At 33.8% G+C, this 19,382-nt stretch overlaps 1 protein-coding gene across 6 annotated transcripts in view; it reads left to right on the top strand.

Annotated features, from left to right (window-relative positions):
- The window catches only part of FUT8 (fucosyltransferase 8), a 138,716-nt gene that overhangs the window by 69,584 nt on the left and 49,750 nt on the right, over positions 1-19,382 (top strand). For 4 of the 6 annotated variants that reach the window (XM_042790589.1, XM_042790590.1, XM_042790588.1 and 1 more), the window contains 3 exons: positions 6,028-6,143; positions 6,279-6,444; positions 13,414-13,528. In XM_042790589.1, the coding sequence (XP_042646523.1) occupies positions 6,028-6,143; positions 6,279-6,444; positions 13,414-13,528 (397 nt within the window). Of the gene's footprint in view, positions 1-3,522; positions 3,640-6,027; positions 6,144-6,278; positions 6,445-13,413; positions 13,529-19,382 lie in introns of all 6 variants that reach the window. The other 2 variants (XM_042790591.1, XM_032993388.2) reach the window with 2 other exon arrangements.

Below are 19,382 nucleotides of genomic sequence, written 5' to 3'. Positions count from 1 at the left end.
ATCTGGACGCGCCTGAGTGAGGCAAGTCAATCTACCAGATATCTCCTGTGCATTTTGTCAGATAGATTTATAGATTTGTTTGTTAAACTGTATACAAGCCGGGCCCTCTCACAGCAAAGAGGGAGACCTCACCCACCAGTGGACGCCCTGCGTAGGACTTCCCAATTGCCGGGACAGGCTCTCCGACCCTTTGCTGTGACGGGGCTCCCCAGCTGATGCACGGGTCGGGGTGATGGTAAAGTAGGAGGGCAATTGGTGATGGATCTTTCTTAATCACTATAGCTCGCTTTATGTAGTAATGACTAGGTGCATTACCTTGCCTATTCTTTCTGCTGCTTTAAACTAAAGTAAAATAAGCTTATTTCTTTAGCTTGGTGTCTGTGTCCTTTGTGTTAACCCCGTCAGTTGGCAAAACAGGCAGTAAGAAGTCTGTTTGGCTTTTTTCCCCCCCCCCAACATTTGTATGCTTGATTTCACAAACCACATCGTATTCTTCTGATTTTTATTTTTTTTTTTTTTAATATTTGTAATTTATTACCCAGATTGGTTAAAAATAGTTCGTATTTTCCTAAGTATTTTTGGTGAGGTTGTTTTGAGATACTTTTTTTTTTTTAATATGTATCTTCATAATAATGCCAGTTGGAACAGTGATATCTTTTTGAAAATGGCTTGAAATAAAAATATTCCTTTAGGAACTGAATACACTTTTGTGATGCACTTCTGATGACATGAAATGACCTCAGGTGCCACTTAGTTTTTACAGTGCATTTGAAAAGCTTTAGGTGGGAAGTTACTGTAGTCTTTCTTTTGCAGTTATGATGCTTTTAAAAAAACTTTGTGAGCTATAAGGAGTCACAGGTGTATATTAGTGATGCAGAAGATAAATGGAATTAAAGGTGTTTGGTATTGCCTCAGTTTTAGAAATTATGTACGTAATTGTGGTATAATGAGATTTGGAGAGTTATCATAATCCTTACATGTTTAGAAACAATATTGTATGAACAAATCTGGGTTGATTTTAGTAGCAGCCTAGATCCCACTAGAGCAAAATAGTAATAAAACTGAGTTTTTTATAGATTGTTATTTTACTATTCAATATCCAGTAGAATCGGAAGAGCCCTCTCAATAACAGTTATTACAGATGTCATAGGTCTCATAGCAAAAAGGGAAATCTTTACTACAGTTTTTGCAGTTACTTAAAGGAAACTCGATAGGGAGTAATAATCAAATCAAAGTATTATGTAATTTTTTTCATTGTCTGTAATGTAGTTTTATCTGAAAATTTTTTTTTACTAGGAGGATTTGATATGACTGCTAAAGGCTGTCACTGTTGCATCTAGGTGATATGTCTTTTAGGAGGAGGAGAGCTTAAAATTGCTACTTTTGTAATGTCTGATTTTCTTAAATGGAAAATGGAAAAGTTATGTGCATGCCTTCATCTGTGTCCTAGACTTACTGTTTTGCAATACATGAATGGTTCATCATATTCATGTGCTTCTTTGTGTCTTGCTGGGTAATAGTAAAATTTTTATCTTTTATGGTATATTAGAGGTATCCTCTCCTGGAAGATAAGCCTGGCAGTATAGGAATTTTAGAGTTCACTTCAGGGAAATAGAGAATCTTGTTAAATGTGTTTGTATTGTGTTCATACTACTAATACATCACATTCCTTATATATTTACTTCCTAGAGTCCATTAAATATTACATTTTGTATAACCTGCAATTCTTTTAAAAAACACGATAACTTGTTTGTTAATCTGAATAGGAACATGTGTTATAAAGTAGAGCATGAGTGGAAAAGGTCAAACAAATAAAACTAAGCACCAGTATTTCTAGACATTATTCTCATAGTTCTGGGTGTAGCTTCAGAAAGAAGAGATAGTATTTTAATTTTGAAAATTGCTTTAATGTAGTTGGCACTGAGGCTGATATAGAATCCAAATTTAGGATCAATTAATCATAATCAAATCTATTAAAGTATTTCTGTCAATTATTCTGGGCAGTTGTTGGGCCCAGCAGGCCTGTAGTAAGCATTGTAAGGGACTTGGGTACAAGAATAGCTTTGGGTTGATAAAAATTTAAATATTATTTTAAAGTACTGTTTTCTATTATATATATTTAAAGTGTCTCAAGTTTGAAGCTGAGAGTATTGCACAGGCCAGTGTGTGAGGGAGGAAAATCATTGAAATATATAGTGTGTATCTCTGCTCTCTTTATTGGGTTTTATGCAATCCTGAATTAATGGAAGGGACGCATCTTCAGTGGATATAAATGAGCACTGATCAGGTCTGTGCTTATTTAAATTGATAAGGGATGCTGCTCCCTCTTTATGTGCAGGTAACATTGCGTGTTTACTATCAGTTTTATTTACCGAGGAGGTTTTATCTTAGAAGGGTGAATTGACAGCTTACATTCTTTGTTTTTTGTTCGTTTGTGTGTGTTAGTGGCCATTAATAATTAGAAATCATATTCTTCTTGGGGAGAAAAAAAAAGTGAAAGACGAAAAAACAATCATAATATGGCTTTAGTAACTTATAAACCTTGCAGCTCCATACAAAGAACTTGGAGAGATATAAATGAAAGAATGAGAAAATATTTGAGTGTGAACTTGTGAAATCTAACATTTTTGCTTTTCCCAATAAAGTATTGTAAACTTTTAAATATCTTGTAAATAGGAAAAGGTTAGAATGGTTTTCATAATTTATTTTTTGGTTTAAAATTTTTTAACCATTATTTTACACATTGTGACAGTTCTTTCAGCTAAACTGTATGACACTAAAATTTTTGAGTGGTTCTTTTTGCCTTCAGAGATTCAGATTAGAGATGGCTACTTTGCCATTGCCCCTCTGTTACCTGAAGATGATGAGAAAGTGATATGGATGATGTACACAGAGTTCTGTTTTCTGTCTTTACTTGTAGCTGGATTAATAAACAAGGGACAAAGCAGAAGTGGATTATCTCTACACTGTAATCTTTTTGATGTTTAAAGTTATACAGTAATATGTTTTTTTTTATATTAGTTCATTATTGAAAAGATAATTTATATTTACTATAAAATGGTAGGAAACAGCATGCAAAAATCATGCCATGTAAGTATTGAGAAAAATAATTAAAACAAACCCACTTTTTGGTGTATTATGGATGCCCATGTAAGTGGATTACAATTTTGTCTATTTTATATTTATAACTTAATTTATAATGTTGTCATAGCAATAAGCGAAGGATATTCTGTGCTAGATGCTTACTGACATATTCTTTCGTTGTTGATTAGAATCATCATTGTTTAGATAAACTCACTTAAAACTCAATTCTCAAGTTTTAAGCAGCAAGTCAGTTGTCAGGACTTATTTTGGTATGAAAACTTATGTATATGTTTCTCAGCAGGAGTTCTTATTCATAAGTATGCGTTATTCCTAGGATATTCTGCACTGGAAGTTATCTACATAGATGGTGCCATGAGTATAGATAAGGATTTTAATTCAAACACTTTTCCCTCAAATGTTGCCTTATCTCCAACTCAGTTGATGTACTTGTAGAGGGCAGTAACAAGCAAGCTGTGCTGGTTGCAGAGAAGAAGCTTTTCCTTAATTTTGAGGCTGGATGAAAGTGAGGAAGACAGCAATTCCAAGTCTGATGAGGTAACAGATGTAGAGACAAATCTGCAAAAAGAATACGTTATTTTAGTTTTATCCTAAATTGATGTAATTTATTGAAAATCCAAACGACCAGCTTAGGAGAATGTTCCCTCGCCCCCATCCTAGCTCCTTTTTTCTAACAACATAAGTATAGTAAATGTTTTTATTGCAGTATGCCAAAGCACGTTGAATGTTAAATGGCATGTACTTTTCCATTTAAAATCTTAATTATATCAAATGGTAAGAATTACTGTGCTTATTTCATATCATCCACAACCATCCTTCTGCAGGATTCTGTAATTGCTACTTTAACAGACTTTCCTTGTGTTCAGAGGATGTGTGTGCTGTCTGAAGATTTCTTATGGTAATGATTTTGTATCTTTTTACCTTACTGCTCTTCCCAAATTCTACCTTTAGGGAATGGGACTTACACAAGATAAGCCATTCTGGTTTTCCTGCTAATTTTGTGATCGATTGTCCTGTCACTATCTAAGTTGGGATATCAAGTTGGCAGATTACAAATATATTTCAATGTTGTGATTTTAAACTAGTGCAAGAGTTTATATGTGTTTCAATATGCTTTTTAAAGGTTTGTTTGTATTGTCTTGTACATGGCAATACAGTACTGTATCTCAGTATGGTGTCATACCATACATTTGTAGTAAAAACAAATTCACAAATGAATTATTCATACAGAGGGAGTGTATTTAGGGAGTACACATGTTTAAGATTAGAATATTTTCCTCAGTTTTGTCATGCTTGTTCGTTCAGTGCATAAAAAAAGCAGATATATGAGCAGTTATTAATAATTCCTTTTTATTTACCATGGTAGCTTCAAAACACAAATAAATGTTTTGGAATAATTTAATTATCCCTAATTTGCTTTCAATAGGGAGCTCTAAGAGCGCAGAATTTTTTAGTAAGTTTCATTCAGGCTGCCTAGCTTCCTCTTCCACCTCTCCCATCCCCTTCTGATAAAAGGGGCTTAAATGCTATGTTTCGTGTGATGTACCTTTCTGCTGCTCACATTAGGTTTCCCTAATTTATTCCCCTCAAACGTTCCAGTGAAAGTGGACTTTTCATCAGTTCCTAAATTTTTATTAGTATTTAATTATCCAGATTTGAGAGACGTTAAAGTTAATGACATCTCAGAAGAATCTTTGGAATGCTCTCATTTCTGGTTTAGGGTTAAGATACTCCCTCTAACCACTATTTTCTCTATTCTGGAGGCAAGGAGTCTTCTAGTATGGTGCCTTGAAACTCTGTATGAGTGTGTGGAGAGAATACCCTTTCTTTTTATGCTCATACTCCATTACAAATGAAGAATCATTTTCATGTTCTGCAAGAACTCTGCATTCTTCACAGTTTTCAAGACTTTTCATTATACATCTGCTTCCTCTTTTCCTTTTCAGGATCAGCTCTTACAAAAGTCTCATAAAAGGTGGAATGATTATTTAACCCATGGATCCACCAAAAGTGTAATTTCTCTAGAGATGAAAGGGGTTTTTGTTTTCCCTGCATTAATTTTTAATTTGTGACACAAATAGGAGATAACATAGAATTTTTGTACTTTAATAATTTCAATTTATTAATGTGTGGATTCAAGTTGAGATGATGAGCAAACCTCAGTACTATCCTCAGGGCTAATTTATGGCTCAAAGATTTCGAGATATGAGTTTCCATACTCCTGTGGTCACATGCCAAAGATTTCACAAATGGATGTTGGAGTTGCAGGTGTTGTTTTAGGTGACCAGCAGTTTAGAAGACCAGAGTTGTCATAAAAAACTATCATGATGGTACATTTAAGAAGCTCGAATCTTATTCTGAGTCCACAAAATACATTGAAATCATCTTTTGCCAATATGTAAGAAGACTTAACTTAAAAAGAGGAGTTTCAGTGCTGGAACTCTAGTCCTCTAAGAATATATGACCAGCATTCAAAACCAGAATGTATTTCATGCGTGAATATAAAAGTAGCCAGAACTTGAGTCTTGTGAAGGCACATCCCTTGATTAGGCTTTACTTGTGTGCCAGTCAGTCCAACAAATGGTCTGAATTAAGCTGCTGCAAATGCTGTTTTCACAAGTAGAGCCTAAGATTGGTCTTGTTAGTGAATGGAAGTCTTGTAAACAGCACAGTTTAACACCAGGCTGAATCTGTTTGCTGCAGATATGTTATGCACTATTTTTCTCCTATGGGATTGAGTTTTTAAAATCTTTGTTTATGTTAGTATGTTTAATTTCTTCTGGTTTTAAGAAAATGCTAAGAAGGCTTATCATCAAAACGATATGGACCAAAAATGAGAGAAGAGCTGAATTGTTAATGCACATAATTCATCAAATAACAATTGTATTTATAAATAATATAATTTCTTTATTTTCTATATCCTAGGATACCAGATGGTCCCATTGATCAGGGACCAGCTGCAGGAAAGGTACATGCTTTAGAGGAGCAACTATTAAAGGCCAAAGAACAGATAGAAAACTATAAGAAGCGGACAGGAGATGGTTGGTAGATAAGTTTTCTTTTACTTCTAAAATAAGTTTTTGTATTCCATATCACAAATGTATTGCTTTCTTAAGAAATAATAAAGCTAAAAGTGCTGATGCTTTTATGCCTTTTTTTTTTTTTTTTTTAAATAGGAGGCCTTGGAAAAGACCATGAAATATTGAGGAGGAGGATTGAAAATGGGGCTAAGGAACTTTGGTTTTTCCTCCAGAGTGAATTGAAGAAGTTGAAAAACTTAGAAGGAAGTGAACTGCAAAGACGCATTGATGAATTTCTGTCTGATTTGGGTCATCAGGAAAGGTACTTGTATTAGTTGATTCTGCATATATGTTGTAACGATTATGGATTGATTTAAGTAAACGGCTAATATACTGTTTAAAAAAATCTCATAGGGTAAATTAGTGGTATGTGGGCTAAATTATCATGTCTAAATCATGAGCATAACATTAGTACTTGTATTTCATGGGACGTGAAGTATATATCAGTTTATGTCACCACAGTCTAGAGCATGACCCTTTAACTTGATAATTTTTAATTTTTTTAATCAGAAGAACTGGGTCCTGGATGCCAGTTGTTGCTTTTCAGTTGTGCGTGCCTATATATGCGCATATTTGTACATATAAAAAAAAATTAAAAAACCTTAAAAATATTTGTTTTAGGTATCTGATTGACCCTTTCATAAATACTAGAATATAAGTTACATTGATCATTTGGATATTATATAATTGGAATGACTTTAAAATTGGGTAATATCTTAATTTCAGGAGTTATTGTCATTCCGAAAAGTCACTTCTATTGTAATTAGAATTTTAAGAGACTATTTCAGCTAGAAATGACCTTTAATTACACTGTCATTATTATGTTGATCAAAGTTGTGTTGGAATTATTTGCAATTGTTTATCTTCTGGCCTCCCTGTTATTGAAGTACCTTTTGTATTATACTAAAACATTCTGTATGAGTTTTGTTCATGCTGAACACAATTAATTCAGGAAGTGTTAAAAATTCAGTAAAATCTGTCTGTAAGCCAGTTACAAATATAACTTTGTTCCCAACAGGAATGCAATGGCAATTTGTGTCTCATTAGTAAACAGTCATAAGAAAATAGTTGAATTAACTAAACATACTACCTTAAACAAGTATGTCTTTCCCCAAAAAGCTGAGATCTGCATGTGTTAACATCAGTAGTAAAGCATGAGTCTTTGAAAATAATAGTGTAGTAGAAGGAAAAAAATAGTAAGAATTTTCAGTTCTTTGGAAACAATGTAAACACTTTAAAAAATAGTTTAAAAATAATATGAATTTGGTTATTACTGTGAGCAAATACTATAGTCCATTAACTTTTGTTATTTAATATTCCACAATTCCAAACCCCAGTTTGTCACAGAATGATGGAGTTTAAAGCGAGAAGGGACTATTGAATTATCAGGAGTTATTATCTATATAAAATAAACCATTACGTTTAATCCAATTATTTCTCTGCTGAGTGCAGTTATGTATGTTTGACTGAAATAAAATTAGTGCTTGGCTGAAGCAGAATTTTCCAAAAGACTTGAGATCTTCAGTTAAACAGTCAAGTAACAGAGAAGCTGCCACTTCCCTGGGCAGTTTGTTCCAGTAGTTACCTCTACTCAGAAATGCTTGTTCTCCAGAGAGGTTACTTCCATTTGGGTTCCTTGGACTCCAGGTTATTGATTCTTGATTTACCTTTTAAACTCTCTTGTCAAAACTGGAGCAAGTAGTCTTACTACCAGACTTACTGATGTCCATAATGGAAACAAAATCACTTGTGTACACATTACTGGTCTCTCTATATATCCAGGATCACATCAGGCAGTTGCCACAGTGGAACACTGAATGATGTCAGGAGGTTTTATGTTCCTGCCTCCCAGGATCAATCCTTTTTGTATTCCTTTCATTCCTACACCAGTGACTGTTAATTCATTAAGCCCAACTTGCAAGTTTCTGTGTTTCTGACACCTTATCTTCACATCTCTTTGTACTTAAAGGTGAGGTGAAACCCATACTAGAGATGCATATGCCTTTGCAGTGAATAATGAAATCCCGCCTTGTAGACATCTGGAAGTTAATAGATGAATCCCACTGTGGAATTTTGAAATCACTGTGGTACTGGAAGAAGTTTTTATATGATACAAGCAATCACAGCTGTTCTTTTCTTGATTTTTTTTAATTTGCCTAAGATTTTTTTTGTTGAATAAAAGTATTCTTTAGACTGACACAGTGGTTAGCAAAGGCAGAATGTCCTGGAGTCTGTTGAGTCTTAGTAGTAGATCTATGTAGACCTTCCCGTGTCATGCAGTCCCCAAAGAAGACTAAAGTACTTTAAGCTTAAACCAAACATCCAGAAAATAGGTTTTATTAAAATAAAATGTAGGTAATTTTTTTACAGCATGGAAATTCAAAGCAATTGTGTAAGAGAAAACAGATTAAAAAATGTTTCTACAATATTCAGCCTGTGTTTTTGGTGTATTTACAACATTGGCTTCAAGCAATAAATTATCTTGTGTTGCAGAATGCTCTTCTTTGTTGCCTTTAGTCCTGAGGAAGTTTGTTCTTTCACCTTTGAGAGCAGGCTGTCTGCTCCTTCCCTTAAATTTTTCTCTCATGCTGGATGAGTTGCAGGAAAACTCTGGCTCTTTGTGTGCAGATCCTCTGGCCCACGATACACTGCTGTCTCAGGGTGCTTCTTTCCCTTTGGATGCACAGTGGCTCCCTGGGGAAGGAGTGGTGTCCTTCCCTCCACAGAGTCCATCTGGTCTCTTCTGAAAGGAACATAACTTAAGTTTAGAATGAGCAAATCGGATACTCTCATTCATTCTGAGAACCACAGCTTTTTGGTGTTTTTTTTTTTTTGTGTGTGTGTGTGTGCTTTTTTTTTTATTTTTAAGTATATGGGCTCTCATTGATTTATTTTAGGGGATTCAACAAGTTGTCAAATGCCATTTTGTTGACAGTGATATCTTGAAAAATTGTTACCTACATGTTTTAGATAGATGCAACACTGCATGTAAAGCCAGTACTATTTAATTTATGTATATACATAAACATTTTTCTTACATATTTTTATATATATTATAATCTAATATTTGGACTAGAAAGTTTAGTGTTAATTATAAGTACTTAAAGCAGTTTGTTATGTCCTCCTTATATGGGAAAGCAGAGAAAGGGGTGGGTAGTGATCAAATGATGAGGTAGCTGTGTAAGAAAAGTGACTAATATTTATTTTTTTTGTTTCTGAGGAAAGCTTGTTATTTCATAAAGGCATGCTTTTTAAGAGATGATAAACTTAAAGACAGCTTCTGTGACTGGATAAGTAGTATTAGAGGTCTTTGTTAATCTTGGTGCTGTTATGCAAATGGTCTGCTACCAATAGGATAACACTTTTCTTGTTGGATGCCTTAATCACTATTTCTTGGCAGTGTCTTAGGGGTTGTATAGATTTTCTCCCAGAAACATCTTGACAGATGTTTTTGTCCAGTATTTCATTACTGATTCTGTTTAAGAAACAATGTACCCAATGTATAGTTTCCTGCATTATGGAATATGTAATTGTATTCTTGTGGTTGCCATAGGGAAGAGAGTCATTGAGAGTAACTTCATCTTAACAGTGAAAAGACTATTTGATATAGAGTTAACAGAAGAGAACAGATTAATCCTCTTGGTGGTTTCCTATGTTGGCGCTATGTTGCTTGCAAAGTGGCAGTTACTGAGTTAGTTTCATTCCTTTACCTCCCAGGGAACAGGAGAGCTTTTGTAGTAGCTGGCTAAGGTTTGGTGCATAGCATTTGGTCATATTTTTACATTATTTCCTTTGAATTTTGTGGAACATAGAAACATTTATTTTTCGTTGAGTTTTTATTTGTTGATGTAAAGTTCCTAGTGGTTTAAAAGTAATTTTGACATATGGCTGGAATAAATGTCTAGACTGATCTTTAAAAATGTGTTAAAAATCCCTCTTTATTAGTGACAATCAAATGCAGATGAAATACATAGCCAGCTTCTTTACTCCATTCTGCTTTCCAAGAACAAAATACTTTTAAGAGCAGCTCCAAGATTTAATTTATGATACGAAACAAAAATAACAATAACAAATTGATGTTGTTGGTTAGTAACACGATGAAAGACCAAGTTTGACTTATTAAGTATCTGCAGTGCCACTGTCTGAAATTCTTTCTGCCATTTTACCACCCACAATAGCCTCTAATCATCCTGTGCACGTTTGTTTTTTTTGTCTACACTTAGCTATCTTGGATCACTGGTCCATCTACTTTTTAGCTTTCCACATGGAGCCTGATGCTGGTCTTTGGTGTTAGTCTGTGTCTCTTCTAAATCTGTATTAATAAGCTGTCATGATGGTCTGACACACGCAAAAGAACCTAGCAGATGTAAACCTTAAAATGCACATTTCCCAGCAGTAGCAATCAAGGAAAGAAGGTCTCCATGACTGAAAATGTGTTAAAATTGCACTACCCCATAATAATTTCTCTGTGATAACACCTCTGAATTTTTCAGTTCATGGTTTACTTCACAGTTTTATAAGAGTAAATTTTTTTTAAAAAAAGATGGTGGGTACTAATATCTAAAAACTTGCATGAACTAATAAAATTTCCTACAAATTATTTGATATTCTTTATGGTTTGTACTGAGTAAAGCTGCCTTTTCCAAAAGTGGTGAGTCACAGAGGCTGTGTAAGGACTCTCTCATCATTCCTCTTACCTCAGAAATGATGGAAAATAATTGTATTTCATCTGTAAGGCAGATTATTTAAACTTACCTACTGCCTTTGCTTTGTCATGGTCACCGTGGCCAATAATATAAAAAATCAATTTTGAACAACACTTTTTTTTCCTTAGATATAAGAAAAGTTACTTAACTGCTGAGAGAGAAAATGCTGTGGTTTTTTTTTTTTTTTTTTTTTTTTTTTTTTATTGGTAGGCTTCATATTTCCTGTTATTTTATGCCAATATTTAATAGAAATATATTTCTATATAGTTAAAGGAGAGAGTATACTTGTTACTTACATCACAAGTACTGAAAAGACTTTTTTAAGACTAGTGAAAGAGAGCATTTGAAAATTGTTTAAAATGTGGCTGTTGTTGTGCAGCTGCTTTTAATGATAGTGGAAGATTTTATTTTTTTTAATATTTAGACCTGAAATTTACAGTTTTTCTTTAGACATCCAACATAGTTGCTTCCTGATGGGGAAGAAAAATATATTTAAATTGCCAAGGAAATGCACGGGTTTCCTTTTTTAATTTGCCTATTAGCTAGCAATGCTTTCTATAAATTGGAAAACACTGCTTTAAGAGGAGCAGACTCTTTCATCTGTTCAGCTTTTTGTATATAATCCATTGTGTTGAATCTACTACATCATTAATTCTGTTCTAATTGTCCCTAAACTATGTTTGCATGTTACTTTTGAGTATTGTGTCTTTAATATGTTACTGATTCAAAACTAGTTACCTGATGATACTTTAAATTGTTTATTTTTTGTACAAAGCCAGAGTAGGGTGTTTCAAACTCAGTTAACTTGTAAAAGAAAATCCAGTTTATGTAGATTAGAATGTAAATATGGTACTTCCAATTGATTGACAGAAGGTGAACATTGATGATGCTGGACAATTTGGGTGTAATATTTAATGCAGCAAAAGTAGATGACATAGTGTACATCAGTGTCACTTTTATCCTGTATAGAAGTATGAGCATGAAAATTGGAATGAAGGTATGAGAATGGAAAGATACAGATCTATAAATCCAGTTACCAGCAAGAGAAGGTTGTCTGACGACTCTGCTGATAAGGATAGCTCTGTCCCAGTTTGATTTCTCTCAATATTTACTGCTTAAACACTGTGTCACTGGAAGTAGGTACCTAATAGAGATACATTGCCTGCTCCTCTCCCACTTGCTAAACTTGCTTAACCTAACCAGGTGCGTGGCTCCAGTACTGCTGCCAACAGCAGTGTCTTGTATTCTTCCACTAACAAGACCACTTCAAAGGGGTTTTGGAAATATGCTTGTTTTCCCCTCACGTTCTTCTTTGTCACCTCCCAAATTTCTCTGCCTTTGTTCTGTTTCATCTCTTCCTAGTGATCAAACCTTTAGCTTATCAAAAATTTCAGGCAATAAATTGCAACATCTGATAGTTCAGATGAAAGAACTAAGAAAAGTGGTTCAAAATTAAAAACTTGAGCGTTGTTATGGAGAAATATTTAGCAACTTTAAATATTCTCAGGCTATAAAGCTAACTCTGAAATTACTGGTTCTGAATTAGGCTGCCTGTTACTTGTTGAATAGCCACTAATGTTTTCACAAATATTTTAAATAGCTTGCCTCTAGTTCTGTATTTCCTCTCAGAAGCCACAGATATAAAACCCCTTCTCCTGGGGTGGTACTGTTTGGGTTACTTTTCACAAAATTCTTGGCTAATCATAGCAAATAAATGTTATATACTATTTTTTGTCTCATGACAAGGAGTTCTTTTATTTGGCCACTGAAATATAATAACCCTAAGAGGAGGATTTCTAGTTAGATAACCACAATTTAATATTTGATAGTTCCTCAAAGTTCACGTTTTGTAGTCTAGACTTATAACATGACCATGAGTCTGTTTTGAATTTTTAATTTTAAGGTTTTCTCCATTTGAGTATTAGTAGCATGCAGTCATCCTAAGCAGGCAGAATGTTTACCTTCTTACAGAATCAGAAGGAGCTCCATGCCATAGAAAATACTGTTTACTAAACATTGTACTAATATTCTGTAGTTAGTTTTCACTAATGAAAATAGAAGGATTACTGTTGTACTTGTGCTAAGGAGATTTGTAATATTATGTTCTATACAAGTATAGTAAGATGCTTGTAGGAGGCAAAGTACCAATGTGTTATAATAGAAGCCACTGTAGGAATCACTATTGCACTTTAATCTGGGGCCACTGGCTGATGTATCTAGCATGGAACTATTCTTTATTTCCTTTAGGACATACTAGAAACAAATGCTTTATAGCAGGCCTAAGAGTTTTTCCATCCCATCTCCTGTTTAATACTGTATTTACTCATGACTATGGAACATACGTTCATGACTGAACATACATTCGGGACACAAGCATGGGGTGGGAGGTGGCATGAAGAAACTGTTTTTGAGGCTATAATTGAAATATCTGTTTAATTTGTCTTTGATTTTATCTAATGCTCCAATTTAGTAATGTTAAGATTGTTTCCTGTTTTTTAAAGATTGTTTTCTATTGTTGTTTACAGGTCAATAATGACCGACTTGTACTACCTCAGTCAAACAGATGGAGCAGGAGATTGGCGAGAAAAAGAGGCCAAAGATCTAACAGATTTGGTACAGAGGAGAATAACTTACCTACAGGTAAGAGGGTAGAGCTTTTAAATCAAGGTAAACATTTATTTATATATATACACACACACACACACACACACACACACAAATATATGTAGCACTTAGCTTTACCCTTATAATAAATAATTACATGAAAATTTTAAGTGAATGTTTGTATATGAATGAATTGCATACAAAAGAAATTAGAATGTTTGTTTCAAACATTATTTTAAATGTGTATGGAATGATAGCATTTCAAGAAAATTTTTTGTTGTTGTTGTTGGTTTTTTTTTTTTTTTGGATCTGTGGATTCACTGGGCCATACTTGTTTGAACTTTTTGTTTTGTTATAAAAGATGAGTCTCTGGTTTCCATTTTTGATTCTTTAGAGTATCAGAATGAATACATATGTTTGCACAGTGTTAAGAATAAAAATATGAAAGTCCTTGTATGAAAATTCTGAACAAGCAACTAATTTTTAAAAATATGAGTATGCAAAATTCAAGTGCTTGTACTGTCCAGTCCTAGACTGTTCCAACAGATGTTTGAGACTTTTCATAGATGCTCATATTTGTGAGTGCATAAAGCCTTTTTAGTGTATGTGCTTATGAGTGTCTATAAAATTTAAGCAAAACTCAATCTGAGGGTTTTGGGACTCATATTCATGTATGAATGCATGCAGCTATTTATATAGTGATCAAAAATATATTTGATGTAGTCTGTTTTATTTGTACTTGGTTTGTTTTTTCTTGCATGTGTGCACCTCACTGCTGTGTTTTGTGTGGTCACCCTTAATGGCTGATCTTTTCTCTGTGTAAATAGCTGAAATTCTTTCTCAGATTTTCATTATTTCACATATCACAGTTCAGCTAGTGGAACCTTCTCTTCTGTGACCAGGCTGTGTATTTGTTCCTTGTTAAATAAAAAAGACACGCTTCAATGGAAAAATCTCCCTGTAAATTATGCAGAAGATATCACTTTATTGTCTTCCTTCAACTCCTTGAGAACTGTTTCTCATTCTTTCATTTTTGATGTCACTTTTTGTCAATGTTGTACTGTAACTACTGTTCATGCTGATAAATATGGCCCTTCTCTACCTTTTTCTCTTCTTTTACTGTATCCATTTGTTGTCTTATCTAAGCATGAATACATTTCTGGAGGGTGATTGTTTTCCCGTTGTATGTTTTACAGTGTTCAGGGCCTTAGTTCAAGACTAGGACCTCCAACTATGTACAATGAATAACAAAAGTAAAAGGAGTTTAGGAGAACAGAAGTTCAAATTGAAGCATTAAGTAAATGCTTACATTGTTTTCTGGTGAATTTGAAATAAATTTACTTACTGAGCAAAGAGCTGGGAGTCCAATTAGCTCCTTCTAAAATGTACTGAGACACTTATAGTCTATGATTAGAGGTCTTTCCTTTCTCTCTAAAGGTAATTTATTCTCATTTTTTTTTTTTTTAAAAAAAAGTACAAACAATATAAAGAATTAAAATGGTGCCAAGTCACAACGCACATAATATCCTAATATTTTATATTTGTAGCACAACTAGTTAAAGCTTTTCAGAAAGTGTATTATATCCTCAGGCACTTCCAAGAAAGATAACTAACTTCATCCTCAGTATCTTGAGAAGGAAACCTGATGATGAGCATGAGCAGATGATTTGCAGAAAGTTGTGATGTTAGGTTCAGAATTAGAATTGGGTCTAACATACTTGGCTAAATTTCAGTTTTACAGGCCATTTTTGTTTCTCTTTTATTTATAAATTTGTTTAAACGGAATTAATAATAAAATTTCTTTCACAGGAGGAACTGAGTGTTTTTTCATATTTATGCATTTAAAATATGAAATTAATCATTATGGGTTTATCCCTTAACACTGAGAAACACATAGAAAATTATTATCTTTTCTTGGGTTTAACGAATGTGCAGCAACACATTAAAAATTATTTGGTCATGTTATGAACAAATAATATTGTCCTGATTGCCCTCTATGTCTTTTAGGTTAGTTGAAACATTTTAGCTGTATTGGATACCCAGTTTTTGTACTAAAATGTGAAATAGAAACATGTGATGAGCCTTCTTTTACTAAACTATTTTTTTTTTTCATATGCTTACTGTGCTTCTTTTTATTAATCTCGTTCCAGGCTAAACATACTTAAAATTTTCAATCATTCTACATGTGTGAAAATTTATAATACCTTTAATTTTTCTTCCTGGTGTCTTCCCTTGACACTAATTCTTCATTAGACTGTTAGAAGTGAGCATCCACTAGTTGACAAATGACAATAAACTATTGATTTATGGAATTAGCACGAAAACATGGATTTTTTTCTTATTTTGCCTTTTATGCAGTCAAAGGTATTACTTAGCTAATAATATATCTTGCTTGAGTTTGTGTCACTATGGAGCTATTGAAAATTATGCCCAAGATTTTTATTCCGCTGAATTTTAAAACTTGAGTATTTTTTCTTCCACTATACTTACTTTAAATTTAGTTATGAATACAAAATTTCACTTGTCACGGGTCATCCTTACTTTGGTTATTTTCTTCTGGGATTCATAACAAACTTCCCTCGACTTGACTAATTTAAAATTTCTTAGACATTAATTTAATGTTTTTGGCTTTTACCAGTTCTACCATGTTTCATGTGTGAAAGCACTGGTCCCACTAAGATAACTAGAGGCCCTTTCTCACTCCTTTTTATAACCTGGTCTTGATCTTTGATTGCACTTTGTCCCTTACGCCATGACTACTTTGTTTCTTTGAAGGTTGTTTGCTACAAGACCCCCCCCCCCAAAAAAAAATTCAGAAAAATTACAGTATAGCAGGAAACTGTGGATAGGATGGTTTAGTGCTGACGTTGATGGAGGATCATTTATCTCCAGGTTTCTACTATTACCATCATTCATATAAGAGATTCAAACCCCAAGGCATGGTAATTCTCAAAGCGTGCAATATTGCCCAAAGTTGGGGTGGAAACCTAGCCATCTCTTCAAAGATAGAAAATATTCTTTCTTCTAAGTAGTTACAGTCTATGAGATGGGTCATTCACATATACTATTACTGCTATCTCTCTTTTAATTTCTATTTTCATTCTTCTCTCTGAAAAAAATCCCGAAGATCCAATGTTTTGCCTACGTGCCTGTAAGCCAGACATAAGCTTTTGGAGCTGTTCTAAAGATTAAAATATCTTGTGTCTTGAATGCCCATTGGAAGTAATCATCCAAAACTGGAATATGTCTCTGATTACCTATTTGGAAGTCAAGTTGACTTATTTTCTAGTGTGGGGTTCAGGATTTTGAACAGTACAGGGCTGACTCCGAGTATGCAGTGTAAAGCAGTCCGGGGTCTGAAATTGCATGTATACACCTCTATTATAATGTAACTGTATAAAAAAATAAAATAAACCAAAACATTAAACAACCCTTACCCCCCAACTCCGTGCCAAGAATAACTGTGTAGAACTTTATTCTCCACCACAAAAAAAAAAAAAAAAAAAAAAGTATTGTATAGTTTTCTTTCTGATACATGTTGAACAGTGACAGCTGCATTATTTTGGGACATCTCCCTGGGAAATCATTTAGCTGAATGGTTATGAATAGTGATGACTGCTACTTCATTTGGATGGCATTACCATAAATTTGATTTAATGAGGCTACATTTAGCTAGTTCCCTGCAGTTAGAGGAACACTTAAAAAGCTAGGAGCTTACATTTAAGCCAAAGATCTTATTTTCAGAGATGTTCATTATCAAACAATTGAAGAGAATGTGCAAGAGAAGTTGGACAAGGGCTCCTATAGTACTGTATATTCTGGAAGTGGTAGAGTGAGGAGATGATTATGAAGGCAGCACTTTGTTCTCTTCCCCTTTCTTTTTGTGCTTAATTTTGTTCTGTTCCGTTTAGGAAGTTTGTGATTCAGCATGCAGTCTCCCTATAACAGAATATTTTTGCCTCCAATTTTTAAAAAAAAGTCAAAACATTTTGTGCAACTTTGAAAGTTAAAAATATAAGCAGGTGAGAAAGGTTACTAAGTATGCAACAACATCATCAGTTATAATAATCATAGTTTGCTGTATTCATGCTATGTAGTTGGGGTTGTGTATGTATGCAAAGAAAAGAAAGTTGCTTACAAGTCTTTATTCTGAGGTTTCTGGATTTCCCAGTATTTTTGGTGATTTAATATGTCACTAAATTTTTCTGTCTTAAAGTATATTAAACCCTTTCTCTTTTCTTCCCATTCAAATGCATGTTATATATTTTTAATAAAAGTACTCATCCTAAAATTACAACATCAGCACAGAAGCTCAGGGCAATCTGCATATGTGCAAAGGGATGTATCCTTCACAGCTGTAATCTTGGAAAGGTTAAACTTGTGTCCTTCAATAATTCAAGTTTAATGTATTATAACTTTTTGCAGTTATTCTACTTTGCTCATAACAAACAAATTGTAATATGTTGTGGCAGTTGTAATGTGATGTTGGTGTTGATAAATTCAATCTAATTTGAAACAAAAGGCAAAAGTAAATTCCAAAGTGGAAAAAAGTCTCATAGAAAATTCTCCATCAGCATTGATTTTTTTTTTTTTTTTTTTTTTTTTGTTATGGGGAAGGACATTAGCTAAAGGACTTCAGCTGTGTGGCTGTATGGGCACTGTTCTGGGAGAGGAGATGATTTCTTTAATGGGCAGACCTTTAAGCACTTTTTTCATGTGGTAGACTCAGCATCCTTAGTTTTATTTGAAAATTTTCTGTTATTTACTCCAAATACATATAATCATGATAATTCACTTACTCAAGGAAAAAAATGTCATGAATTCTAGTTCTAGTTTCTGAACAGATTTAAGAAGCAGACCTAGGAGTAGGGTTGGACTAGATGACTTATAAAAGTCCCTTCCAACCCAAACTATTATGTGATTCTATGAATAGCATACTTTAATAGTCTTATTTTGAAATTATAAAAGCAAGACTTGATACTGGTAAGACAAATGATTGAAAAAGGCCATATCCTTAGGCTTAACTGAGATGCGTTCCTGGCCACAAGTACTACTTGATTACTTAGGCAGCATAGCTCCAGTCAAAATTTCTGGTTATGAATTGATAATATTGACACACTTCGGCTATGTTTTCTAATTGTCTTAAACAAGACAACTATGTCTATTCTTAATTTGGTTAAACTTCAATCATTTGACTTTCATACACTTATTTAATTAGGAATGAATCAGTGTCACTAGTGGTCAGCAGAATTGAAAGGAGGTAATGACAGTCATGTAGTTGCCTATATCTAAGGGGAAGTAATTGAACAGAACAATAAATAGATTCTGTCTTAAGTTCAGGTTTACTGATGGATTAGTCAAGCCTAAAAATGTAGCATCTAGCAGATGGCTATCGTTATCTTGTTACATTCTTTTCTATAGCATCATCAATTTAACATTTTCCTAACGCAGGTTTTTCTATGGAAATAAGTGGGCAAGGTAGGGGCAAGAAGCTCTTAATAACATCAACTGGAGAAGACTGAAGTTTGCACTTACCCTTCTTTAGGCAGCAAAGAATCTGCACGAGAAGGATCCATTAGCTGAAATTGCATAGGATAAGTGTTTGATTAGTTTTGGTATTTCCAGAATTACTTGAATTTTCTTGGGAAATGATATAATTTAAATAGTTGATAACAAATGAAACTGTCTTCAAAACACATTTTATCAAGTGAGGTTTCTATAACTGGCTTACTTCAGGTTTGGAAGTGTGGCTTGAACTGAAAATTTCTTACAATGCCCCAGGAGCTCTGTTCACTAGTTGGAGGATTATGCCCAATCCTCCACCCTCCCATGCAACCCAAAACCTACTTAGTGAGAGGTTCAGTTATATTTTTGATGGATTTGCAGAAAC

This window comes from Tyto alba, unplaced genomic scaffold (assembly GCF_018691265.1).
Source record: "Tyto alba isolate M040663 unplaced genomic scaffold, T.alba_DEE_v4.0 Super-Scaffold_18, whole genome shotgun sequence".
NCBI lineage: Eukaryota > Metazoa > Chordata > Aves > Strigiformes > Tytonidae > Tyto > Tyto alba.
This window is presented reverse-complemented; position numbering and strand designations above follow the sequence as displayed.